Genomic DNA, 27036 nt, shown 5'->3' on the forward strand with positions numbered 1-27036 from the left:
TCTTCGAAGTGCAGAAGACGCCAGGAACGCGTACAAGTGCTATTAATTGCAACGATTGAGCTTGCCTATGTGCCCAAATCGAAATGCGCCAAGCGTCTCAAGGCACTGGCACGCCCGCGATAAATTTATAAGTGTGTTTCATTCGCTTGTCGATACATGCATCCGTGGCTTAATGGTTTCAATATCAGGCTTCTGTACTAGAGTCCCTGTGTTCGAATCCTGCTGTCAGGCAATTTTAATGATATTTATTTAATTATTTATTGCGCAATATACTGTTGAAAATGACGAGTTTACAAAGTCACAAAGCCGTTTGAAGCCAAAAGGACGAAGTTTAGGCAAATCCATGTACTTCCCATAATTCCCATGCTGGGACAACCGCTCCCATTGTAGCTCACGTAGACACTAGCGCCAGAGTTCCCTCTAGTAATATTGTAGTAAACTCTATGCATTAGCCTACCTGTCACCATCTTAGTGCTACAGCTGTCGCGGCCGAGTCCACTTCTGTAAAACCCTTGTATACTTAAGAAGCCGCGACACCCTTTAAAAGACGTTGCCTCCTCTTTTCCCACGATTGACATTGGTCACATGTTGTCATGAGGTTTCTTGCAGTTCTGTTTACTTCTGCCATTTTTTTTGATGAAACAGGAGATAAGCACCTTTTCTTTCAGTTGTTTTCTGTTGAATATGGCACCTTTCCTCGTTCTGGTTTGATCCTGCAGCCCGAGTGAGATGCAGGATATCTATGTATGAAGGCCTTGTTGAGTTCCATGCGCAGAGGAAAAAAAGACAAATAAGACTAATAAAGAAATTACAGAAATAAGCAGCATGGCTTAGAGGGGCAGTTGCTGTGCCAGAGTATTTTGTCCACACAATTTCAGCCTGCACTCTGACAACGCGGGCAGTACAGAGGCCGGCGTTTTTCCTTGACGTCATTAACGCCTTCACTATGGGAGCACTTCTTGAAGTCTCGATACCTCTGTGGCATGACCCTCCGGTGGGCCGGCCACCTGTCGTACTATTTCTCTGCTGCGCCTTGGCTCCCCTGGTAATTCACCAGGAAGTTGTGCTCCTTTAAAGCTTTCTCAAGGTAGACAGAGATGGCGTTGCGATATGCCAGGCCAGAATGAACAAGAATTTTTTTATCTCGATTGATTTCGAGGAAAGATGTCGCTTTCTCACTGCACAGCTGCACAATGCGAGTAACCTCCGTGACCCACCGGTCACCCATGCCGCAGTGAACGTGTTAAACAAATTTGTGGAGCGGGGAGGCAGGGGCTACAACAAGATCACATTTAATGGTCCGTATCATTAGGTAATGTAACACATGGTGCTGCTACATACCTGTTTTTGCTAAGAAATGACAAGTTGCCTTTGCCAGCGCTCCTCGCAGTTAGTGGTGCCCCGAACATGGTAGCCATGATGTTACCCAGTTGCTTCTGGTGTCTGCAGTATGGCAGAACATGGCCTCGTAGATAAATTTCCATAAATCGTCACTGGGAGTGCAATGTAAACACCAAGAGGTGAAGGAGAGTTCACATTTCTGTCCTGGCAAACAAGTCAAAGTGTTTAACTATTCGGGCCATGAAATGCAGTCTCGATGCAAAATCTGACCTAGAAGTGAGGCCAGTACGTCAAGAGTTTTTTTGTGATGCGATGTGAAGGGAAAGACAGGTCCTGCATAGGCTTATTATGTATTCTGTCAAGCTTCTTATTTAACCTATTTTTGGTCCATCGATTCCTGTAGCATGACTGCCAACATTTAGAATTTTATTGTAAAATGCCCAACTGTTAGAGCTTGTTTGTGATCGCCATATTGACATAATTAATTTTAAAAAAATTTTTCATTTCCATCCAGTTTAGGGCAGAACTTCTTTAAAAAAAAAATTGAACTTCGTCACTGACCGATTTTTCATAGCCTAGCTTTTTCGGGCGAGCTGTTGCAGCTTCATTCTTGCAACAGCGTCACTGGACAAGGGCTGAGCAAAATGAAGGGACACCACACAGTGCCGTGTGGTGTCCCCTTCTTTTACTCGGTCTATGTCCAATCGCACTGTTGCAACCATGAACTCCAACTTATAGAACCATTGTTATAACGACATACAAAAGTTCAACACCCATTACCTGAATATATCAAAAATACACTTATTTATACCGCAATTCTCATTCGTAATTTTAGAACGGTGGGAAATACATATGTAGGTTACAAGCAGTTGCAACTGATTACGCCACCCGATACGCTATCACGCGGGCTCTTCCTACCAGTTGCGCCACTGACATCGCGGACTTTCTCTTGCGTGACATTATCTTGCTTCATGGCGCCCCACGACAGCTGCTTACTGACCGTGGTCGTAACTTCCTCTTTAAAGTTATCACTGACATTGTGCGTTCCTGCTCAATTCAACACAAGCTGACTACCTCATACCATCCTCAAACCAATGGCCTGACAGTGGTTAAACCGTACTCTTACCGATACGCTGTCCAAGTACGTTTCCAAGGACCATCACGACTGGGACATAGCTCTTCCTTACGTCACATTTGCATATAATTCTTGCCGGCATGACACCGCTGGATTTTCTCCATTTTATCTACTGTACGGTCGCGAACCAACATTGCCCCTTGACACGGCACTTCCTCCTGCTGCGACCTCAACAAGCGAGTATGCGCGCGACGCCATTGCCCTCGCCGACCATGCACGCCAGCTAGCCCGTACTCAACTGACGGCCTCGCAAACCACTCAGCAGCGTCAGTACAACGCCTGCCGCTGTGACGTACAGTTTTCGCCTGGTGCACTCGTGCTCCTGTGGTCGCCCTCTCGTCACGTCGGACTTTCCGAGAAGCTCCTTTTGCGATACACAGCGCCCTACCGCGTGCTGCACCAGGTGACGCCTGTGATGTACGAAATCGCTCCTGTGAGTTCAGCCTCGTCCTCTAATCGGCATCTAGTGATGTCGTGCACGTCAGTAGGCTCAAGGCCTACTACACTGCTTCCGAGTCCGGCGTTTAGTCGCTCCGGGATGGCGCTTTTGCCACCGGGGGTAGTGCTACGCAACAGTATTTGCGATGACAAAGAGGCGAGCAGGATGAAGACGACAACGTTTAGAGGCTAGCGCAGGCTGTTGCCTCTTGGCCAAGTGCGGCATATTTCATTGTAAATATACTTGTATATAGCTTTTCGTCTGCGTCTTCCTACGTAACAATATATAACTTTAGTATGAATTAATGCTTTCCCTTAGTGTCCCTTTAAGCACTGTTCGAAGAAAAAATAGTTTACTATTAGCAATTGGCTGTTACTGGGTCAATGGGTTTAGTCCATCTAAGATCATTAGTTATTCAGAGACACTATTATTTGCATTGTGTGGCCTCTGAAAGTGATAAAACGCACGTACGATATTGTTAAACAAATGATGATAAATTGCAGGTAACTTGAGAGTATGTTTCTTGTGTGTAGTAGCCATAAAGACAGATTTTTAGACATTTGCCAGGTTTTACACCACGAAACAACTTTTTGGAATGCTTGATTTGTCTGCTCTTAAACTTCATAAACATTTGTGGCGCAAATAATTATAGCTTTGAATATTTAGAGCAGAGAACCTGTTGACAGCTTCCCTATACAGACTAATAGCCTGCAAATCTTTAATAAACAGTCATGCTGAGTAATAAAAGAACTGTTAAACGAGAAGAAAGGGGGTTTAACCGAGGGGCCTGATTTTTATAGTTCATATCATAAGAAGACAACAAACACTGACACCAAGGACAACATAGGGGAAATTACTTGTGCTTAATAAATGAAATAAAGAAACGATAAATTAATGCAAATGAAAGTGGATGAAAGAACAACTTGCCGCAGGTGGGAATCGAACCCACAACCTTCGCATTTCGCCTGCGGTGCTCTATCAATTGAGCTACCGCGGCGCTGTTTCCCCATCCACTTTCTTGAGTATTTATGCTTCCTAGTGGAACCCTGGGAGTGCTAGCCAGCACCAATCGTGTTTGCCAGCGCCAATCGTGTTAGCCAGCGCCAAGTGTGTTAGCGAATCACCCTGTTTCACATCCGGCACCAAGGTTTGTGAGTGGTGGCGCTGGCTAACACTCCCAGGGTTCTACTAGGAAGCATAAATACCCAAGAAAGTGAATGGGGAAACAGCGCCGCGGTAGCCCAATTGGTAGAGCATCGCACGTGAAATGCGAAGGTTGTGGGTTCGGTTCCCACCTCCGGCAAGTTGTTTTTTCATCCACTTTCATTTCCATTAATTTATCGTTTCTTTATTTAATTTAATAAGCGCAAGTAATTTCCCCTATGTTGTCCTTGGTGCCAGTGTTTGTTGGCTTCTTATGAAAAAAACTGTTAGTATTTCTTGACTGTAGCTGTATTATTTTTCATCTTCTAAGGCTGTAGTGCTTCACAAGAGATATCCAGCACCAAAAAGGGCAAAACACAGAAATGGGCAAAACCCAGAACTAACCTGAGGAAACAGAGTGCCAGCAATTAGCATTTGGTTCTTTCTGAAATTTGCAAGAAGTCGGCACGTTGCCACTTGCTGGTCCGGCGTCTGAGACTGCATTTTTAGAGCCTATCACCTAAGGCCCATAAAATCTCTTAGGTGTGGCTTGAAGGTAATGTTTGAATAATTCGTTCTCATTGTTTAACACACTTGTTTACTAGCTTGATTACGATTACTTACTTACGATTCCTTGTTTATGATCTCGCCTGCAGCGTACTGAATTCGTGACAGGTGGCTCTTGCATATAATGAAACGTTGCTTTGGGAATTTCTTTTCTCACTTCAATTACACATGATATAACTTTGTTACTTCAAAAACAAAATTCATACCAGAGGGGTTAACCTTGATTGTAGTTGCTGCTGCAAATGTGTCACCAAGTCCGTCTTATTGCCATCTCGTAAGTGTGTATGTGTGTGTATCTTGACTGCATGGCATCGCATTGAGAGTGTGTTGTGTGCTCCACTGCAGGTCTGTGCCTGGAAGATTGCAGATGAACTCCTGCAGCAGAATGTGGACCTTGAGTCCTGCTACTTCGCTGCCCAGACCATGCGAACAAAGGTGAACAAACGACTTACTGTCTCTTTTTGCCCTTTAGCCACGTTCAGTTAGCAAAGGCTAAAGAAAACAGCCATTGGTATTTGAATAAAGGAGCTGGGGCTTGTCACATCAAACTTGAAAGATGTGTGTAAGATCAGGCTAGTGCTAAACTTGTAGCACACAAGAAAAAAAAACTTTGGAGATCTATGTTAGTCAGAGTAACTTGTGCATCGAAGACTGCGAAGGTGCATAAGGGAGCTCGCACCTCCTTTGGAAGCCCTAGGTGTCTTGTTTCTACCGCTGCGTGAAATGTACACAAGACTTGGCAAACGCTTCACTGGGTCCAGTGGTCCACTGGACCCAGTGGTCCACTGGACCCAGTGGACCCAGTGGTCCACTGGGTCACTGCAGTCACCTCAAAGAAGCGTGTGAAGGTCAAATTAGCAGTGTGGCAAAGCTGCGTCGGAAGGTAAAATTCATGTACGCATGCACCGTGTCTTAACAGAGAGCAGTGATATAAGCAGCAATGTTTGAACATTAGGGGTTCTAAGTTAGATAAATTTGCCAACATAATTGCCTAGAAATAGTATAAAAATAAGGGCTTACAATATTAAAGCAGGAACGAATGGCTTTCGTGCTTCCGAAAAAAAAAGAAAAGAAAGGTTAAGTGCAGTAATGACACGGGAAAATAGTTTCTTTTTCAATTGAATACATGTAATGCTATTTGGAAGTTTATTTTAATGAGAAGCTTGAAATGAGGAAGTGAAGCGGCACATGAAAGCAAAGTTTGCGTGCAACCAGGAGCACCGATTCATTCATGGAATTTGTAGTACTGGTCACACACATAGCAAAAGTAATCAGGTGCTCGTCATTGACTACTATGTTCAGTTGTTGGGCTGTAAATAAGAAGTTTAGTGTGATGGCCACTATCAACATTTCTGCCACCTTCTATACAATTGCACTTTTGAATGTCATATTGCAACAATGACAAATCGTAGGCGGTTGCGGTCTTGCTGGCGCAAGTGGTCTTGAGCATGCGATCGCAGGGTGTTTTAGTGTGTAACACAAGAAAGTGATACACCGTAGTAGCTGGGTGAAACAAGCTTTTTCTATATACTGTCTCTTCTTTCGTGAGTATGCTGCAACAGTCTTTTAATGTTGTCTGCTTTTTTCTTTTTCATTTCTCCCTCATTTTCTCTTCCGGTGTCTCTTAAAGATCCAGTATGTGTTCCACGAACTCCCTCCCGAATCCCACGTCTCTTTACGAGACTCACTCATGGAGCATTTGGCCAAGGTCACCAAAGATACTGCACCAGTTATTGTTACACAGGTAAGGTGGATGTGTTTTATTTTATTTTTGTTTTCTTGTTGATGTGAGTGACCACTAAGAGGGCATAGCGCCTTTATCATCATGCGTAGCATGAAACTTAAATGTAGATATGAAGTACAGTGAACACAGAAATACCGTAGAAACAAAATGTGTAAGAAAGAAATGTTTGGTAGTGTGTAATAGCTGAAATGACGGGCCATCCGGCCCCACATTGATGAAATGGGGATAATGCACAGGCCCTAATGGATTGCCAGAGCAGTGAGATCATGAGCGAGTTGCGCAATATTTTCGTGAAACGTTTCACTGCTCGGCTCATTTTGATGCCAAGAATTTCACGTCCATGAAAACATTAATTTTGGCTAGTTGGTTCAATGCTCTAATAGATACGTCAGCTGGAACAATGATGAGGACAGGAGTCTGTGTGTGTTTTATATATCTCCTGTTACTCCTGTCCTTGCCTTTGTTCCGTGCTGTTGACGTATCTATTAGAACTGATTAGAAGTGATCTCATCGCAAATCTGAAGAAGCAGTTGGTTATGGGCGTTTTGTTCTTGTTGCAAAGCGGGACAAAGACCATGAGGAGTTTTGGGATGGTACATTTGCAAATGTTATGTGCAGTTACGCTGTTTTACTCCTAAATAATGAGACCTGATGGGGAAAGTATTAAGCAGAATGCCCCTACAAGTCGTATACCATATTTACTCAATTCTAACGTGTCCTTGATTGTAACGCACACCCGTTTTCCATGACCAAAAAGAAGAGAAAGAAAAAAAACGCCCTCTTTTGTAATGCGTGCCTGCTTGCCGGGACCTAAAAAAACAAGTCTTTTACAGTACCGCGCACCTCACTCTTTCATACAGAGATACAGCTTTCTCTCATTTGGAAAAACAGATTTACTCCCAATACACTAAAGTTGCTATAAATAAAAAAAAGTCGCAGTTTCGCCTTAAAGGTGAAGCATCATTGCGTTAGCAAATTAGTAGGCACCTATATGAAAAGTAAAGATGGTTGTTTTTTTGGCCGTGTAAACTTCTAAACATTTACTTACCTACTAAATTAACAAGCACGGCGTCACATGCACACAAGCAAACATGAACATGTCTTGCGCCATGACCACGGAAACTCTTTTATCAGTGGTAGCAGGACCGAGCGAATCGTGGAGCGAATTGATCTTTGTATAGCCTCTCACATCAGCATGAACTAAGTGATGAGGGCACAGCGCGGTGCGCCAGATGTATAGACACTGTCTCCATTGCAGATCCCTTCCAAGATAGATGCCGCGTGGCCGCGCTGTACATAGCAGCCGCCGTAGTAGAACGCATCTCCTGCTTGCGCCACTTCCGCACGCAAGTTTCAAGAACTCCGAATGCTCGTGATGCGGCTCGGTTCCCCTCCGCCTCCGCACACGTGACCACTTTCCTTTTAACTTTCGGCGTTGTGATGAACTCGCCACATCTTTGCAGTCGGCACTTCCGTGCTGATGGCGCAAACGCAGAGAATGGAAAGACGGACGGTGCATTAACTAAAGGTCTGCTTGATTCGGCCACGTTTCTCTGCGCCTTCTGCACCTATTCACAGCGCACTGCACCTAGGTCTTCAAATCCCCAAGGTGCGGCGGTGCGCTCTGCACCCCGGTGCTCGATTGAATGGGGTTGCAAGGCAAGGTGCCGCCGCGGTGCAGTGCACCCTCGAACCCTGCAGCGAGTGGTTGCCACCCAGCATACCACAACTGGCACCCCCTGCACCTTTTTGTTTGTGGTTCTGTGCACTTTTCTCTGAATCGAACAAACCTTTAACTACAGAACACGGAGGAAGCTGTGGCAGCTAGGCACAAAGCGCGTATGAGGCGGCCATGTTGAAATGCCGATGGCGATATAGTAATGCTGATTTAGGGTCGTACTTGATTATAATGAGCACGCAATTTTTGGAGCCGTTCTGTCAGAAAGAAAGTAGCCGTTAGATTCGAGTAAATACGGTACTTGGGAATCAAAAGCGGGAGTCAAACCGACGTCAGAGAAAGATGCGTAAGTGGAAAAAAAAAACAATGCCTTCTATTTAGCCACACGACCTGCCATGGTGGGTCAGTGACTGTGGTGTTCTGCTACTGATCAGGAGGTTGTGGGTTTGATTCCTGACCATTGCAGTTTAGAATGCAAGAAGTCTGAAAAACAAAACATAACAGGTTGTTGAACTTAACGAGGTCACATTTTGTAGTGTGATGGTGGTGATTGCCCTGAACGAGATGAAGGAGGTTTTACCATTATACCTGTTGCAATGGCTCATTGGTTATTGACCCGTTCCAGTAGCTTAGTGGCTATCGCATTGTGCTGCAAAGCATGAGATTGCAGGCTTGATTCACAGCCACCACTGTCATATTTCGGTGGGGTTGAAACACAAAAAAGCTTCTGTACTTATGTTTAAGTGCAAGTTAAAGAACTCCGGTTGGCTTAGAATAATTCGGTCCGTGACAGTGTCTCTCATAGCCCATGTGTTTCTTTGGGATGTTCACCCCTATAATCCGATTTTGGTTTTTTTTGTTTGGGACGGGATCTGGACTTCAGATCTGGATCTGGAAGTGATGTACTATAGGACAAACTCATTTTTTCGGGATGAAATGGGAAAAAGATCTGGCTGTAGTGCGTCCGGCAAACTTGTAAGCAGTTGTTCAATCAGACCAGTATGCAACTGCATTGTGTGCTCCTTGTGCGTATCCACTCTTATGACCCGTAGTTGTAGTTAAGTTTGCTGTGGCATTTGCCTTGCTGAGCTCTATCTCATGCATTCCATTGCCAGCCACAGTAGCTGCATTCTGATGGGTATTAACTGCGAGAACGCTCATGCACCAAGTTTTGGATGCGTGCTGAACAGCCGTGGTCAACATTATGCTGCAGTGTCTCTCGTAGCCTGTGTGTTGTTTCGGTATGTTAAACCCCGTCAATCATCCTTGCGTAGTGCTCAAAAAGGCTATGCTGTAGAATTTTACTGTACTATAAGCGTCAAATTAAATGTGAACAGCGGAGCGCATGGCCCACGCATAAGTGAAAGTCCAGTGCACGCCGTCCAATCATCACCATTGACAGACGCGCGCATCCAATATGGCCACACGGCACTCGTTTGGGAGTCAAACCACACGAGCGAATGTACCTTTAACGATGACGGTACAAACTGCACAACGCGCGCCGCTGTTCACGCCGATAGCACTTGCGGTTTCGGCGAACCGTGCAACAATACTTGCCACAAATTGCAATATTTTACTGTATGTTGTCATTTATTTTTATTTTCTCCCTTTCAAATGCAAGAACCAGAACAGAAGTGAAAATATTTCACTATAGGGGGATCGCGTGGTGCAGCCAAAGTGGATGTGCGTGCCTGTCAATGATGATGACTGTATGGCGTGCACTATAGCTTCGCTTACGCATGGGCCACTCGTTCTGCTGTTCACGTTTCATTTGACGCTGATAGTACATGGTCGTGCTGTACCTGCATCGTTAAGCTTAAGGTTTTTTTTTTTCCTTGTTCTGGTGTTCTAGCTGTCCCTCGCCATGGCAGATCTTGCCCTGCAGATGGCGGCATGGAAGTCTCCTGTTGTTGACTTAATAACAAGGTAAGTCCATGCTGTTGGGTGATACTGGGTGTTATGGATTCAACTGTCACTACCGAGCGCCAGCCTTTCATTTCTAATTTATAGAGAGGTGCCACTGATAAAGCATTCTTTTCTCTTTGTGTGTAGAGGTTTTGTCCTCGCTTCGTGTATTCAAGACTATATCGTGAAACTGAAGTACCTAACAAACCAGTCATTCAGCATAAAGTGAAAGCTGTCTTAAGTATAGGCTGCTTAAAATTGGTCATTTCTACTCCTATGTGGTTGTACACTTGAACCTCGTTATGATGAAGTCACATTCAATGTGGAAATACTTTAATTCATTTTGATATTCATTATAAACAGATATTTATTGTGTGCTGGTGCTTGGGAAACAAATTTAAGCTTACTTTGTTATACAGTAGACGTCCGTTAATTTGACTCTGTTTAATTCAATTCTTCAGTTACCTAATTTGATCCTCACCGAAGGTCCCAGTCGGCGGCCATACATTTCCATGGGCTCGAGCTTCCTTTATTCCGATCTCAAAATTGGCCTTCGCCGAATAATTGCAAAGTGACTAATCAGCTTCGCTGCAGTGCAGTCACGTTATGCGGTGGAGCGTACGAAATTTATTTCAGTGAAGTGTACCAAAAATGTAAAGGGGCCACTGTCACGGGGCATAGTATGCGCTCATTAATAATTAAGCACCTAAATGCCTAATAAGCATACTGACAGCTATTCAGAGCTGTTTCTGACATTGCTATGGTGATTTGAACCCTCGTTGCACCCGCGATGCATGTCTCGTATACGAGACCGTTAACAGGGCCTAGTACACGGGTGCGGACGCCCAATGCACCAGGAAGTGTAGAAAATCCATCTGTGTTTTAGGAAAGCTAGCGAAGAGCAAAGGTGGTAAGATGAAAAAAGCTTTTAGAGTCGAGGGGACCTATGAAGCCAACAGGAAAATGGGGGTCTGTCTAAGACTCTAGGGTGTCGGTTCTCGTACCTCACTGAAGACTGTGCATGTGCGCATGTAAATTAAGATACACGAGCTATGTCCAATAACATTAGCACATTCTGTCCAATGATTTAGAAAATTTTACATCCCCTTCCATTAAAAAAAAAGAATCCGTCACTGACTGTAGTTATTTGGATGAAAGGTTGAATTTCATTATAACAAAATTTCAGTGTAATCAAGTAAAATGTTGACTTTACCAACTTCATCATATTTAGGTTTAACTTTACAGCTTTCCTGCTGAATGTTGATGCCCCTGTCACACGGGCACTCGAACGTCTTTTGAGCAAAAAGACTTCTCCCAAAAGAGAGCTATCTCTTTTTCAGAAGTGATCTTTTTTGGAAGCGGAGTTTGTCGATCTCTTTTACGGCCTGAAAAGAGTGGCCTCAAAACCAGTGGGCGCCAGCAATTATCATTTATTCAAGAAAATAAGCAAGTGTGTATTTTTCTGTCACCGAGGCTCATCATAAAAAACAATTTTATGTATCGCAGAAAGTGTAGTAAACCCAGTAAGGGTCATTTTCTTCTGTACTCTCGTAAGCAGGTCAAACCAGTCGGTGATGTTCTGTTGGATGTCATGTCGGATGTCACTGCAATCAAGCTTTACATTAATGTTTCTTAATCTGGTGTTCTTAAATTTATTTGAAAAAACGTATAATACAATAAGTTTTCTTTTTATATTTTGAGATACAGTCAAAACCTGCGATAACTAAACCTTGCGAATAAGAAATTCTCATGATAATAACAAATACTTTCATATCCCCGGTGAATGCTCATAAGATTCAATGCATTTCTTACCTCTCAACAGTGAAATTTTGCTGTACTACCCGCCGTGGTTGCTCAGTGGCTATGGTGTTAGGCTGCTGAGCACGAGGTCACGGGATCTAATCCCGGCCACGGTGGCCGCATTTCGATGGCGAAATGCGAAAACACCCGTGTACTTAGAATTTAGGTGTACGTTAAAGAACCCCAGGTGGTCGAAATTTCCGGAGTCCTCCACTACGGCGTGCCTCATAATCAGAAAGTGGTTTTGGCACGTAAAACCCCATAATTTAATTTAATTTAAATTTTGCTGTACTACAATCCCGCATCAACGAAATTTGTCGGAATGTAACCCCGCACTCTCGCAAGGCTAGTAGGCTCCAAAATGTGCTCTGATGCGATTGTCCTGCACTAAAATTGAATAAAATGCCACCACATTACACTTGCAGGGTTGCCGCAATTTTTGTTTACAAAAACAACCAAGCGCAGGAAGCGATTGTGCCACAAACACGTCATGGCCAGTCTTGTTTGTTGATCGCCTTCTTGAAGCGGCAGCGACATGTGATGACAGTTTTTGCACAGTGTGTAATGTGCGCCTTGGTGAGAAAAACGCAGCAAGAACAAGGAAGTCCACCTCCCGCCAACATGGAAGTGTTTATGGCACTTGAGGGGGCGGTCGCAGCATGGAGTGCCATGCATTGGGCCGTGATTCAGCGATCGTCCGGGAATACGCATTCATTGCTTCAAGAACGCTGGTTTTGGTGCCACCCGACAGGCATCGCATGTCGGATGTAGATTTGCGCGAAGGGGCCGCAATCTTGATCGACTGCCTTCGGGTATGCGAGATACGATCACTTTCACGCTCGGCACCGGACCTGTCGGCACCTACGGGCGACAGTGTGCGCTGGAGAAATGCTGCTGCATGCGTGGAGTGCTGTTATTTTGCATCCGGCACTGAGCTACGCAATATCTCACAAAGTAATCGCATCTCCGAAGGCAATTGACCGAGAATACTGCTTCACGACAGTGCTGCCACTGCTGATCAACGTATGCGGTGCACTTTATACTGTCTATATCGTCATAAGCTTGCCAGAGTAGGCTAACGGAATTTCGACAGTAAAGTTTCGTTCTGGGACGCATTACCTATCTGTGCTGTCTCATTTGGCAACAACGAAATTATCGTGAAAGCAAATTTTTTCGCATTCTCCGCCGATTTTGTTTTGAACGCTAGCACCACAGTTTCAGCAGCGTGTCCAGAAGGAAACACTAAAACGGGATCGCGCTGGTGCCATGTGTCTGCTGCACAACACCTCTCTATTAAAAAGTCTTTCAACTTGGTAAAAGACCGCTTACATAAAAAAGATTTTGCAGGCTCATGTGACGCTAGTATTAGTCTCAATGAACACTTTTATAAGGAGCATGTGTTTAGGCACTAAGGCCTCTGCAAAGCAATTTGTCTTTTATATGTAGTATTGTTCGAAGGGTACGTTGGCTGATGGCATCTGTTTGCTTATTAGGCCCTTGTGCAGATATCGTAGTGGTTTATTGATTTATTGTTTCAGAAGCTTGTTTGTAGTTGGCAGCAGCCCCGTATCTCGTATGCTTGCTCTTGCACTAATAATCCATGGCATTCTTTCAGCTTGGCCTTTTCGTGCACATGCCAACACTTTAGTTAACTTCTGTAAGGCTTTCAGTGCTGTTGCTGCATGCATTTGTGTTTTCTTTTTTCTCATCTGCATAGGTTTGGCTGCAGTATGTCCCACATTCCCGTTCTCCTTGAAGTCCTGACGGTGCTTCCCGAAGAGGTCAGTTGTCATGCCGTCTTTGTCATTTGCTGGCACCTTAGGAGATAAAACAGATCACCTTCAATCTGATGGAGTGGATTTACTTTAAAGGAAGCTGTACTTTTTTTTCCTACTTAGCAGGCGATGCTGTGGAAGCCACACAAATGTGTAGTGCGGTGAAAGAAGTCTCACTCTGCGCATTTACATGACTGCCAACTCTCCTGAATCATTCGTGAATTTGGGCTCGTTTTATGATTTTATGAATCTTGAGGCAAGTTTTACACAATGTTTAACAAAAGGCATGCATATCCTTGGAAGAAAAAAAAAAGCTAGTGTGCTCTGGGCAAGCTTTTAAAGAAATAGCATGTGCTCGGATGGTAGAGTGACCACCCTGGGCAGGTGTTGGTCCTGGGTTCGATGCCTGGAACAAGACCAATTTCTCCAATTGCGAAGCTTTTATTCTGAGAAAACTGTGTGGGTTTCCTTTGTAGCTTCATGGCGCTCTCGAGTGCATGGCAGTCTGCCTTTTGACAAAGAACTGATAGTTGAGTGGTGTGACAAAGAAATGATGTGTTGAGTGAGAGTCCAGTGGAGGGGAAAATAGATTCTGTTGGAGGTGATCAGAATGTGATGACATGATAAAGGGGAAATTTGAAGGCGTACAGATCGGTGGACACGGTGCAGGAGTGATTGGGAGAATTTCGGGAGGGGGCCACTGTTCAGGTGATGATGACTTTGTTCCTGCTTGTGCTTGCAGCTCAACAGTCGGTCACTCCGGCTCGGTGCCAACCGGCGCAACGAGATCATTGAGCTTTTCACTGAAGTGTCAGGACGAGTGGTACACCTGCTGGTAAGCACCGGCACCTCTCATCTGCTGTTCCTGCTTGCTTAGGCTTAGCGATGCAGCTTCAACCGTATGGAGATTGAATCCTTGTCAAGTTAAGACTCTTTCTTTATTATTTGTATGCAGTCAAACTCGCTCATGCCAGCCCTGCGAAATACAAGCAGTTGCTTTTTATCAACAGAAATAACTGGTGCAATGGTCAAATGGGGGTGTGTAAATACTTAATAGTAGATATTGAATCAAGAAAAAAATGAAAGCTGAATATCAAATTGAATATTGAATATCCAAAAATTTAACACAAAGCTTTTTATGCTTACAAATGTTGTGAAAAAAAAAAAAAGAAAACATGATGCTGCGTATGCTGAGGAGTCTACTCATGGTGATATCTATCACTAACTTGGGTGCTCTGGAATTGAGATATATAGTATGGTCTACTCTTATTGAAGGGCACAGAAAATTAGTATGCCAGCACTGATAACAACATTGTTCGTATACAAATATCTGAAATATTTTTTTGTCGATAGAGTGTCTCGAATAGAACCAAGTGTTTTTTTTTTTCCTTCTGAAGCTGAGAGAATGGAGAAGTTATGTGGTCCTGAATACCACTGAGGTTTTCAGTTTAATAAAACTTTTATGTGCAAAAAGTGCATTCAATTTGCTTTTTGTTTATGTATTACATAAAATATTGAGTGAAGTAATTCCTTTAGAAAAAAAAAAAATCTGGCGAAACCTACAAAAGACACCGTATTTTCCCCATGGTAGGGAAAGAGTTAAGCACATTATGACCCTCTATTAACGAGATGCATGTCATAAAAAAGATATAAATTACCAGAATAAAGATTGTGGGATAAAATTCAAGAAAGTTTCCTTTGTAGCTTCATGCAGCTCTCGATCTTACTCTTTCTGAGTAGATTGTATGTATGAAGAAAGATATGTAAAAAAAATTGAGATATAGAAAATGTATTGCCGTCACGTAGGCACTATCTCTGAAAAAAAAATCTAAAATTTTTCATTGAACAGGTATTCCACTATAAAAATTTTAACTGCAAGCACTACAGTTGGGCGTGCCAGGCTACAGCCACTGAAGTTCCGGGCTCGTTTGCGTTGTTGTCGCTCTGAGTCAAAGTCCGACGAAAAGGCAGCATCCCAAGATTCGTTGCTGCATGATCCATCAATAAAATTAGCCGCAGATGCAGCGGAATTGTAACATCTGCGACCTTTCGAAGTGTGCATGCCGTTCCCGGAGGCAGCCATTCTTGCTTTCTTCTTTGATGCTCGCGAAACTTTGGAGCACATTCAAAAATTACCGCCAGGCGCGAAAAAAATCGAACTGCTTAGAAAACACAAATTTACTTCTTCACGTTTGATGGTGCAATGTATCCATGAGCGGCACGTAAGCTCTCAAAAGCCACGTTTCAAACCATCGTTAGTGGGCTAACAATGGTTTGGTATGCCCCATCAGCCCGGTGCGGAAAGAGTTAAGGGCAATCTTCCATTGCCCAGGAAGTTTTGTTTTCCAGTTTTCTTCCAGAAAACAGAAGAGTTTTTCCATCTTTATGGCAGGTGATTTCTGTAGGTTGTTGTCAGCTCGTTAAGGTTGATCAGTGTGGCATGCTACAGTGATCACCATGCATCATGTGACTAGGCACCACTCCCACCACGCGATTATTGGCACAGCACAGCTAAATCACAGCGTTAATGGTAGAGAGCCTTTTCGCCTTCTGGTTCGCCGCAATTTGCATAGGTTCTCAAATTAGAAGGCCCACAACAAGCTTGATCGACGCACCCCCCCCCCCCCTTTCTGTCCGCCGTGTCCATCTGCCGTCCGTGTAAAGGTGTCCATATAAATCTAAAGCTAGTCCTGTGATAGGTTGCGATAAGCTACGAAAAGTGACTGATGTGCGCCCACCAACGGCGTTCGGAATTAAGGCCACTGTATGGTGTTTCGTAAAGATAGTGGCCTTGTGAACCACGGTCGTCCCATATGGTTGCTTTTGCTGGTGAAGCGGTCTGTTGGCTTCCCGAGTGTCGTCTGACTGCTATGAATTGATCTGCATAGATTCAGTATGGAACTGTAACTTTAATCGCGGGTGCCTAACGGCTCAGCTCTGCTTAGGCCTAACGAGCTAGACAGTTTGGCAATGATGAAACTTCGCCACCAGTCAGTGTGATGATGGGGCGCTAGCCGTTACGAAGAGCTTGTTGTTAATATGTTCCTACAGGTGGCTTATCAGTGATCGACCGACAGATCACATGTACGGGTTAGATTAATGGCCTATGAAGCGGCATTCAGGTCCGCGGGTACCAGCCAGCAACTACCATGATTGCCAAGTTTGGCTGTGCGCTTGTATAAGTTCTGAACTGTGCAAATCTGTGTGCCTGAACACTTGTGCCTTCCCGTGGCTAATCGGCCCCATGTGCGCACATACTTTCGTGCTTTCCATATGCACTGCTTTCGTTGTTCCCTCTATCCATGTCACATTAATCATTTCAATTGGTCCCATCTACCTGCACGAACCTTGTGCCGATGGAGATTGTGCTCCGTCGTGCGAACACTTTGCGTTTCGGAGCATGACCATGGCCAGATCTTTCACTGAATATACCGATTATTCAAAATGCTGAATAGTAGATACTATTCGAATGCAGTTATTTGACACTCACTATCAGATTAGAAATGGAATATTCATGTCTTTGCACTCCCCTGCTGTCAAACTGCACATTAAGGAAGTGGCCTTGTTCTACCCTTCAAAGAATGTTTATGTGCCTGGCTGACAGGCTATAGCTCCCCCATCAGTACTTTAGGTTGCGTCTGATATGCTTCGAAGAGTGGTCGTCACACGTGATAAGGCACTCCTTGCAAGGCCGTAAGAAACAAGCGGGGGGGCTGTCCACTCATCGCTACATGGCAGAGCCAGAAAGAATGATGGTTTGGAGGATTCGGTTGATGGTCCAAAGCCATTAATAATTGAAGGGATCATTCACAGAGTGCAAGCTCGAACATACTTCAATTACGAATTAGGACGAACAGTCAGTAAATGTGTTAAAGCTCCTCAATTTTATTCTAAGGGTGCTTCAAACTGCATTGAAAGAAAGTTGGTGTGTTGTGATCGAGCTTTGCGAATTTTCAAGCAGGCCTTTCATTTAGAGCAATTAATTAACTACTTGGTGGGCTGTCAATCATGTGACAGTTCTTTTCATAAATAGGAATAAATCGCCGGCTAAAACAACTTGCAGAAGCTAATTGCAGTCGATGCTTGTGGACTGCTGCAAACTACGTGGTCTTTCTGAGGTGTTCTATTCAGCCTGTATGCTGCTGAGGCAGGGAGAACGTTTGTGCACGAATGGAGCTAACTGTTTTTGTCAGGTGTTGTCTATGGTGACGGATCACAGCTCCATGGTGTGTGACCTTTGCTTTATTGGTTGCTTGCAGGATTTATGCTTGCAACCTGCTCAAAACCCGGACGAGCGAGTGCGTGCCCGCGTGTTCCGCTGTCTAGGGAGCTGGTTCTCGGTGGGCGGCCTCCGGCTAGAAGACCCGATATTGCACAAGGTTTTGGGGAGTGTCTTTGAGGCCTTGGTGAGGACACAGGGATTGTTCTTTGCCTTCATGATGCTGTGGAAAGCAAAAGTGTGTGTATGTGGGCTGGGTGCAGTAGAGGATGAAACGGGGTATCTGTATACAGTAGAATTATTGGTGGTATGATCATGCTTGATACCAATGTTGTGATGTTGGGAATTTTTCAGGAGTGCCGGCCCAAGTCTTTTAGCTTACAACATACTAAGTTTTGAATGTTGCCAACTGCATTTTGTGCCGTGGTGGATGATACAAGCAATTGAGCTGCTGCGCGATGCCCGGCCCGTTAGTTCTGGCTGTTGTCAGGCTTGCAGAGCAGCCGCACCAATTTGCCTGCCACATTTTGTCAGGCCGACCTACATCACTCTGCCTTAACTCTACCCCATCATGTGTGTGTCCTCTTAAAAAGAAAAAAGGGAAGAGAGAAAAGAAAAAAAAACTGCTTTTTCTTAGTGCGGTAACATGATATTGCAGGCCGATTTCAAACTCCTTGTAACTTTGTCGGGAGCTCGCAATTGCACGTGACTGAGTCTTGCTGTGCCAGAGCAAGATCGGCCACATCCACCTTCATGTGTAGCGTTATTTCATATTCCACACCTTCCTTCTTATTTTGCACCCACTGACAATTCAAAACTTTTCTACCTTTCAGGATTATATTGCGCTTAGTGTTACACTGAAGAACGTAGGGGACAGGACGCAGACGTATGTACGTTTGCATCCTTCAGATTGCACTATACAAAGTAGCTTCACTGCCTAAAAAAAAATTATATATATATATACATTCCCTTATCTTACGCAAATCATGTCCTTATAACTATCAGGCAGCAGCTAGGATGCAGCTAGGATGCAGCAAGAAATGATAAAGATTGCAAATATTGAGCAAGTCTGCCATTTCATTGTCGCGTCCCCCTTGATTTGTCTTTCTTTTCATGTTTTTTGGGGATACAGTTGAACCTCGCAATAACAAAATTGGTGGAGAAAGCGAAAAAATTCCCTCTTTCGAAAATTTCACTGTTGCAAAATGAGAGCATAGATAGGTGATGCATCGCAGAACGAAACTTGCCTGTCAAAATTCTGTTAGCCTACTTTGGCAAGCTCTACTCGAGAATATAGAACTGCATTGGTGACAGTACAAAGAGTGCCACATGCATCATTCAGCAGTTGCAGTGCTGACATGGAGCAGTATTCTCGGTTGATTGCTTTCGGAGGTGCAATAACTACTGCAAGATTTTGCATAACTCGGCACCGGATGCAGAGCAACAGTGCTCCATGCATGCAGCAGCATTTCTCCAGCGCACGCTGTCGGCCGTAGGCGCCGACACGTCTGGTGCCGAGTGCGAAAGTGATCGTATCTCGTATACCCGAAGGCAATCGATTGATGTTACGGCCACTTCATGGAAATCTACGTCCGGCGCCGAATCTACACAGGATGCCTGCCGGGTGGCACCAAAACTAGTGCTCTTGAAGCAAGGGATGCATATTCCCGGACGATCACTGAATCATGGTTCGATGTGTGGCACTCCGTGCTGCGACCGCCATCTCAAGCACCATAAACAAGTCCACGTCGGTGGGATGTGGATTCCCTTCTTTTTGCTGCAGTTTTTCACCAAGGTGCACAATACGCACTGCAATAGGTGTACAAAACTTGTCGTCACATGTCGGTAGCGACATGCGTGCTGCTTCAAATGGGCGATCAACAAACATCTGCACTACTTTGGTGCAAAATAAAAGCAGGATTTGCTGATTAGTTCTGTAAATAAAAGCGTGTTGACGTAGTAAGCATTTGTTTATTGTTTTCCTGATACCCTCGATAATTCAACATTCGGTTAATTCGGCAATTTTTTTTGGTCCCGTGAAATCTAAATTAACAAGGTTTTACTGCAGTATCGAGTGGAATTCGCACTCGGGCATGCACCTAAAAGTCTTTGACTACTTGCTTATAACACCTATGTAATGTGAAAACTTGAATGCTGTATTTCCTTGAGTAAGACCCACGCCCCCACCTTTGAGATGAAAAATTTGACAAAAACAAAATCAAAACACGTTTCACCAAACATTAAATTTCAAACTCATGGCATTCAGTGTTGTTACGAATGGCCTGCGGGGGTTGGCAAACTAGAGGAGAAGCGGCTGTCGAAACCTGCTCGGCCTGCTGCGATGACTTGCTTTGTGAAAACAAAAATGCGCCGAGTCAGCAGCCCATTGGCGCCACCATGTCTGCTGCAATGACTCGCTCTGTAAGGACGACAATATGCCACGTCCCCAAGCGAGTGGCGCCGGGATGTCTAGATGCGATTGGCGGACCAAGTATTGTTGGTGGAGTCTCTGTCGCCTTCACGGTTCGATTGGAGCGGGGGAACTCCTGGAAGGAAGCTTTTGCGGTGTGTCTCACGGGTCTTAGAAGTTGTCAGTCAATGGACAGACCACTGTCTGCGGAGTCAACACTGGGATCAAGAGGTGCCTGCTTGGGGCAGGACCCTTGTCTGCAAGAACCCTCTCACCTCAGCATAGTCAGTGAAACCTGTACGGAAGTGAGTGCGTAAACTGTCCCCCTCAAAGGTGGGTCGGCGACGATGACTTTGGACGCTCCCATCGGTCGAAGGTTGAACAGCCGTTTTTCCTCACCTAGGGATCTAGGGAGGACAAAGTGTATTTAAGGAGCCGTTGGCGGCTCCTCAGTGTGCATTCCTCTTTCAGTCATGTTAGACTGATGAAACGTAACATTCTCACGTAGATACTGTAAATAAATCCCATATTCCACGTTCTCTATGAGAACAAGTCTCTCCCTTCAACAGCGTGGAAGAGTTGGACAACGGCATGGGCCAGCTACCATCTATTTCATGCCCGACCCCAACCCTTACAGTATCAGTTGATACCATCACTAAACATTTGAAAGGTATTCGAATATCAAACATTGGGGACTGCATCAAGAACCAGCACCTTTGGGTAGTGTGCCACTGAGATAGTAAGCCCCACTGGCGACAACAGGAACATCAAGAGCAATTAGGAATGAACTGGAACTTGATCAGTGATGCTGTATCTTCAATAAATATGTTTGTGTAGTGTGTAGCCTGTATTTGCATTATTCTGGACAACATTTGTTACTTTGTCCGCGGTTTTGGTGGGTAGTCACATACCCAGCTTACACAGGAGTCGCACCCGGCCAAGATATTGAAAAAGAAATGCAAGTCTTACACTGGTAAATAGAGTATGGTGTTGAAATATGGGATTCATTCCCTAGCAAAAATATTTATCAGCTCGAACTTCTACTCTACAAAGAAAATTAATTCATTTTATTTTTGGCAAGTGCAGTAGACAAGATTTCCCTCCCAGCTTTTAAATACCTTTTATGATACAGTGAAATCTCATTACTACAAACTTCTTATTAACATTTTTTTCATATCCACAAGGATTGGAAAGGTCCCCAGCCAAGAGCCTATTGTTTTAATGCACAAATGTATAACTGTTACGAATTTCAAGGTAAGAAGTGAAATTTTGTGGGTTCTTTGTGTTAGAACCTCAAGGTAATGAATTTGTAACCTTAAATATCACGCACATTAGCGACTTGTGAAGCCGTGAAGAAATATGCGCTCCACTAGTGGCATCGCTGTCCGCAGCATTAGCAGCAGACATTCCTGGATGGCTCTGACTGCAAAGAGGCGCCAGCTTTATTGCCATTGCCTGCAGCAATTGGGGCTCATTGAAATTGAACCTACACTCCAGCAGAGACACAAATCGGCGTTGTGAAAATTGGAGATTGCACCCATTGCAAAGTGCAAAATCATTGGTGTGTTCCAGAGTGATGCGTAATGCATCAATTTTGTTTACTATCGATGTCTTAACTGGTGCAGTTTACACAACTGATTTTTTTGTTTGTTTGTTATTGGGTTGGAGGTGTTGCTTCAGATTTTTTTTATTTTGCTATTTTCTGCAATTCTAAAAAAAAATTTATGGTTTTAATGAACGATCTGTTCATAACAGTCAGCAGATTTTAACCCTTTTACCCCCAATCCCTAGCTGTACTTGTCGTGGGAAGCTGTACCAATATAGCCAGTGACAAGTTGGCCTCGTTCAGCCCGAGGTTGTGGTGCTCCCACTGCTAAAAACAAGTTACGATTGGCATTGAGAGGAAGCTGCCTTCAAAAGCAGCTTCCCGTTCTTAAAAATTTTGTGTTAACTCTAACCATAAGCCAATCGGGTAATACATTTTCATAATCAGAATGACAGAAAAAGTTATGGCAGCATAAAAAAAATTGGAAGAAATTTGGTACATCTTCCCAGAATTAATTTACGGCGGTTAAAAGGTGAACTTCTACGAAATGCAACTAACCCAATCAAGTGCAGGGCAGTGGATGTCAAGGACCATTGATCCTTTCCTTTGTATTTAGGTGGGAACTGCCAGGTTTCCTCTTAAATTTGGAAATGAATTTATGTTGCAGAAAAGCCCCACTTCATCGTCGAGTGTGCACGAGACAGCGACTGACTGTGTCTGCAACGCTCTCATGCTCATAGGGGTAAGAGTGCCAGCTCTCTCACATGCACTGTTATTTACGCGTTCGTTCGCAGGTCTTTGCTATTGCATTAGCAGAATTGTGTAATTTTTCAAGGCTTAGTACTTATTTGAATTGCAGTTAATAGCTGGTTGTCCTCATGTATCACTCGTGTACAAAAGCCTTGCCATTTTAGGCCTTTGCACGTTGCCGGTATTAACCTCTTGATTTTTTGCCAGAACGAAAACTTTTGTATTGCACTTAGAAACACTTTTGGACGAAGTTAGAAAAGATAGAAATTTTTTTGCACCATTTGTTACTCCTGGGTGATTGATGTTTGCGGGCTCACTACAGTTGTCATGAAAGAATGCCTATATAAACGCACGTTTTCGTACTGTACAAATTCTGACTTGGCAGGGGAATAATCCTGCTTCTTGTGGCAGCTTGTTAAATAGTCTGTATTGCAGAGGGGACAACTGCAATTTGCACAACTAAACGGATGTGGAAGCATGAGCAGTTTGGAATGTTCACCCTCGTTGGGAACTCCGTATGCAGAGCATTGTTTTCGGAGTTATGGATGGTGACAGGGTGCCATTTATTTTATTTTTAGAGCGCAGCTCTTTGGCGTCCGTTCCTGGGTTTCTCGTCGTCGTCGGCGTTGTCGTAGGCCTCGTAACCAGCTCCGCCCCCCTTTCATCCCCCCAGCGCTAGCAGCGACCGACTGATACCGCTGGATGCCGCTGACGCCGCTAGAGAGTCAAGATAACGTGACTGCATAGAACACCGTCGCCGCCATGCAGAAAGAGGAGGAAAGGGTCCCCCCCCCCCCCCTGTTCTTGTGTGGCGGATAGGGTGCTCTTCAGTTGCCGACGCGCCGGTTATTCGTTGTCCCTGAAACCAACTCCGCAGCTGGGGTTGACTCACTATCGGCGTCAGCGGCATCAGTCAGTCGCTGCTATCTCTTCCCTCCTCCCTTTATCGTGTTGTCCGCTTGCTGCGCGCGCTTCTGCCCCCATCGTTTGCCGCTGGGTGTACACGCCGCCCCCCTCCCCCCTCTTCCTGCGAGTCTCCGGTTGTCAAAGCGCCGGCTCGAACTTAATTCCTTTCTTCGCTCCTCCTCCAATGCAACCCCTGTGCGGTGGCAATCAGAGAGCCAGATCGGTGGCGGCGGATCTGTATATGTGCACCGCCCGAGCCGAAATTAATGCTACCGTTCGCCTTGTGCGGTGGCAATCAGAGAGCCAGATCGGTGGCGGCGGATCTGTATATGTGCACCGCCCGAGCCGAAATTGCCGCTGCCGTTCGCCCTGTGAGGTGGCAATCAGAGAGCCAGATCGGTGGCGGCGGATCTGTATATGTGCACCGCCCGAGCCGAAATTGCCGCTGCCGTTCGCCACTGCGAAATTATCTGCCAGTTCTTTCTGAGCCATGAGCGAGACGACCGATGGAAGTCCTCCGTCTGCTGCTGCTGCTGCTGCTGCTAAACGAGCTGCCAGAGCAGAGGCCCAGCGCCGTCGCCGTCAGAATCCAGAGGTGCGTGCCGCCGAAGCAGAAGCTTACCGTCGCCGCCGTCGAGATGATCCAGGAGTACGGGAAATATAAAAAAAAAATTCTGTGATAGCGCATACATGTGTTGCTTGATTTCTTTGCCTCAATCTATCAAAAAGGTGAAACAGCTTATTTGCTGCGCTCAAATTTCGCATTAGGAAGTAACGTAATCGTCGGTAATTTTTTATAACTACACAGGAAGCAAAAATCTGGCTTGCTCTCACTTTCACCTTTTTCATAATATTTTTTGGACTTTGGAGCTCAGATGTATTACGTGACGAAGACCATCACCTAAAGAAAAGCTTTTACCGGGGGCACACAAGCATTTTAAAGGCCTTTCAACTTAGTCTAACCAACTCAGTAGTGAAGTGGGCGCAGCTACGTGGGCAGCTCACTGGTTATCTAGTCAACTCAGGTGCGTGGAACTCTACAGAAATCTCAAAGGCCTTCGAGTGGCAGACACGGGCATCCTCGTCAACAGCATGTTTATACCACCTAGCTGTGAACGACACAGCCAAATAAAAAGAATACCACAAAACTATTTGCATCCGAAAAATTTTTTCTTCTTTTGCTGCAACAATAAAGGCCAGTCCAATGCCATGACAAAAATCACTGCATCCAGCAGCCTAACTGTTGCTTGATCACTCAGAGAAATCCAACAACAAATTTGTACAAAATGTGTGAACATGACATTGAAGCGACATTGTTTTACTGTTACTTTAGAGGACCTTAAAGCAACAAAGAGGTGCTCTTTAGATATTTATAATAATTTCCAGGGCTGGTCACTTCGGGGAACCAGATTAATCACTCGTGACCGTAGCACAGGCACTTATTTCCAGGTTAGTTAAACGCTTAAATGGCTGTCGGGTTTTGCGTGTACATTGGACTTCCATTCAACTCCAGTTAATTTAATTTTTCAGTTAGTTTGCTTCAGAGTGTAGGTCCCAGCCAGTGATCATGCATTTCTGTGGGCTCAAACATTAGTTATTTTGATCCTAAAATTGGTGTGCACACCAGATTGGTACAGTGACCCCAGTAGCGACCGCTTTGGCAACTGCTTTGGCAACCTCGGTGGAGTGACTGCGTTGAACATACGTCATCTCTCGTCGAAAATGCCTATTTTTGGCGTGCCCGAGGAACGTTTTAAAGCAATAAAGGTATTTCACAACAGCTGATTTAGCCATTTGTAATGCCTGCCTTATTTTTCGTTTACCCCCGAGAAAAATTTGCTGAAAAATCGCATTCACGACGTTTGTGTGCTTTGCCGCATAACATGGCTGTATTGCGAGGAAGCTGGCTGTAAAAAAACATGCGGCGAAGATGACTTTATGAAACTAACCAACACTGTGCAAAACATATTATACCTTTGCCCATTTTTCTTGCTGAAATATTGGGTGTGCATTCTATTTTGTTTAGGAGCTTTAATGTTATCGCAACATTAGTTTCCTACTCTGGACACTTAAAAAGGACGCACATATTTGATTTCGGGCTGTGTTAGAATGGAGCAAATACTGCCATATAAACAAGCGGTGTGTTCTGACATTTTTTGTGCATCTTGTTTAGTTTGACTTGCCGAATAATTCGATCAGTTTTGTTGGTCCTGCCGTGATCGAATTAATGGGAGTCAACAGTAGAAGCAGTAGAACTCCTTTGAGTTAATATGTGCGAGACCTTCAAAGGTCATTGACTCAATGGGCATTGAAATGTGACTGTCTAACATGGGTTTCAAAGCCACTCGTTCACTGTACCAAAATGCTTGCACGGCTGTTGGACAAAGCTAAGCTTCGTTTCATACTTCGCATGCAACGCCACGAAGGCTGCTCACATTCAAGATAAAAAAATGATGTGCCTCATATGAATTAATTATGCACTTATGCTTCATGTAATTTGATGACACGTACTTATGGGATGTCGTACTCTTATGTTGCAAAATATTTCGTAATTATTACAGAAAAGGTATTGTAGGCGAGAATCTATCAACCACGAAGTAAGGGGAGTGACATCTTTCTGTAGCTGGCAGTCACAGCACATCACTTGTGCTTGCAGCCAAAACATCATATGTCGCATACGTTAAGCATAAAGGTACACAGATAATATGTGATTTGACGTGACCTTTTGCCTACAAGTTGTAGTCATAATATATGACGCAGTTATTCCTTAGGAAACAATGCGGATTAAGAACTGCAAAATGCACGGAATTGCACAATACACCGGGGAGATTTCTCTCAATGCACCACTCTTGTATCATCCGTAGAGTTCCCTGCTAATTATGAAAGTGGGGGTATACAAACGATCTACATTTTAGATGTGAATTGCTTTTTCTTTTATTCAAACCATATACGGTTAAAGAAATTGAAATAGGGGCCCTATTTATTCTTTTCTGTCTTTCATGTTCTTTTTCTCTAGCAACACTCGTCCCAGTCAACTGCCTTGGCTCAAGTCTTGGTGCAGGGCGTCTACTCCCTTGTTGAGTCCTACCATTTGTCAGTAGCGCATGAGGATCTGGACAGGTATGATCACCCTGGCTTTTTTCAGCGGAGGGTGAGGGCGGAAGGGGGTACTTTGCTGCTTGGGGTCATTCCATCCCATACTGTTAATTCTGTGTGAATCAGATGAAGAGTGACAGGTATCACTTGGTACAAATATTTGGTATGAATAAAACATAGGTGCTGGCTATCAACTGCGGGATTTTTTTTTCGTAATGTTGCTCGACCAAGTACCTCAACTTTGCACGCTTGTGAAATGTCTTTCATTTATTTACAGTAGAACCTCAGGGTTGTAAACTTTAAGGGAAAACTTAAATGACTCATTCGTAACTGTTGCTCCATTGTAATCTCTCTACGCCTACCCTGACAGCTAACATTGTTTTGCCAGGCACTGCCCAAGTACAGTGAAAGAAATGTGAAGGAAAAAACAAAGGTAGAATGTGCAGATGCATCAATTTATTCTTTCAGCATTAAATGCTCGCAGCGTTATTTCATTGCAAACCCAAGAAAGCTCAGCAGCGAGGAAGTCAGCTATTGTTTTCTGACACTTCTTTTCCGGCGAGGTGGTGACTTTCTCAGCTG

At 44.4% G+C, this 27036-nt stretch overlaps 1 protein-coding gene and 1 non-coding gene across 3 annotated transcripts in view; both read left to right on the top strand.

Moving 5' to 3' along the window:
- Window positions 1-27036, top strand: part of Tnpo-SR (transportin 3) — a 71544-nt gene that overhangs the window by 2010 nt on the left and 42498 nt on the right. For both annotated transcript variants that reach the window (XM_075673713.1, XM_075673714.1), the window contains exons 2-9: window positions 4971-5060; window positions 6256-6369; window positions 9900-9973; window positions 13470-13533; window positions 14270-14362; window positions 17787-17933; window positions 22370-22444; window positions 26375-26478. In XM_075673713.1, the coding sequence (XP_075529828.1) occupies window positions 4971-5060; window positions 6256-6369; window positions 9900-9973; window positions 13470-13533; window positions 14270-14362; window positions 17787-17933; window positions 22370-22444; window positions 26375-26478 (761 nt within the window). The remainder of the gene's footprint in view (window positions 1-4970; window positions 5061-6255; window positions 6370-9899; window positions 9974-13469; window positions 13534-14269; window positions 14363-17786; window positions 17934-22369; window positions 22445-26374; window positions 26479-27036) is intronic.
- On the top strand, window positions 4146-4218 carry TRNAS-UGA (transfer RNA serine (anticodon UGA)). Its single transcript has one exon. It is a non-coding gene; the product is annotated as a tRNA-Ser (tRNA).

Source organism: Dermacentor variabilis, chromosome 11 (genome assembly GCF_050947875.1).
Source record: "Dermacentor variabilis isolate Ectoservices chromosome 11, ASM5094787v1, whole genome shotgun sequence".
In the NCBI taxonomy this organism is placed as follows: domain Eukaryota; kingdom Metazoa; phylum Arthropoda; class Arachnida; order Ixodida; family Ixodidae; genus Dermacentor; species Dermacentor variabilis.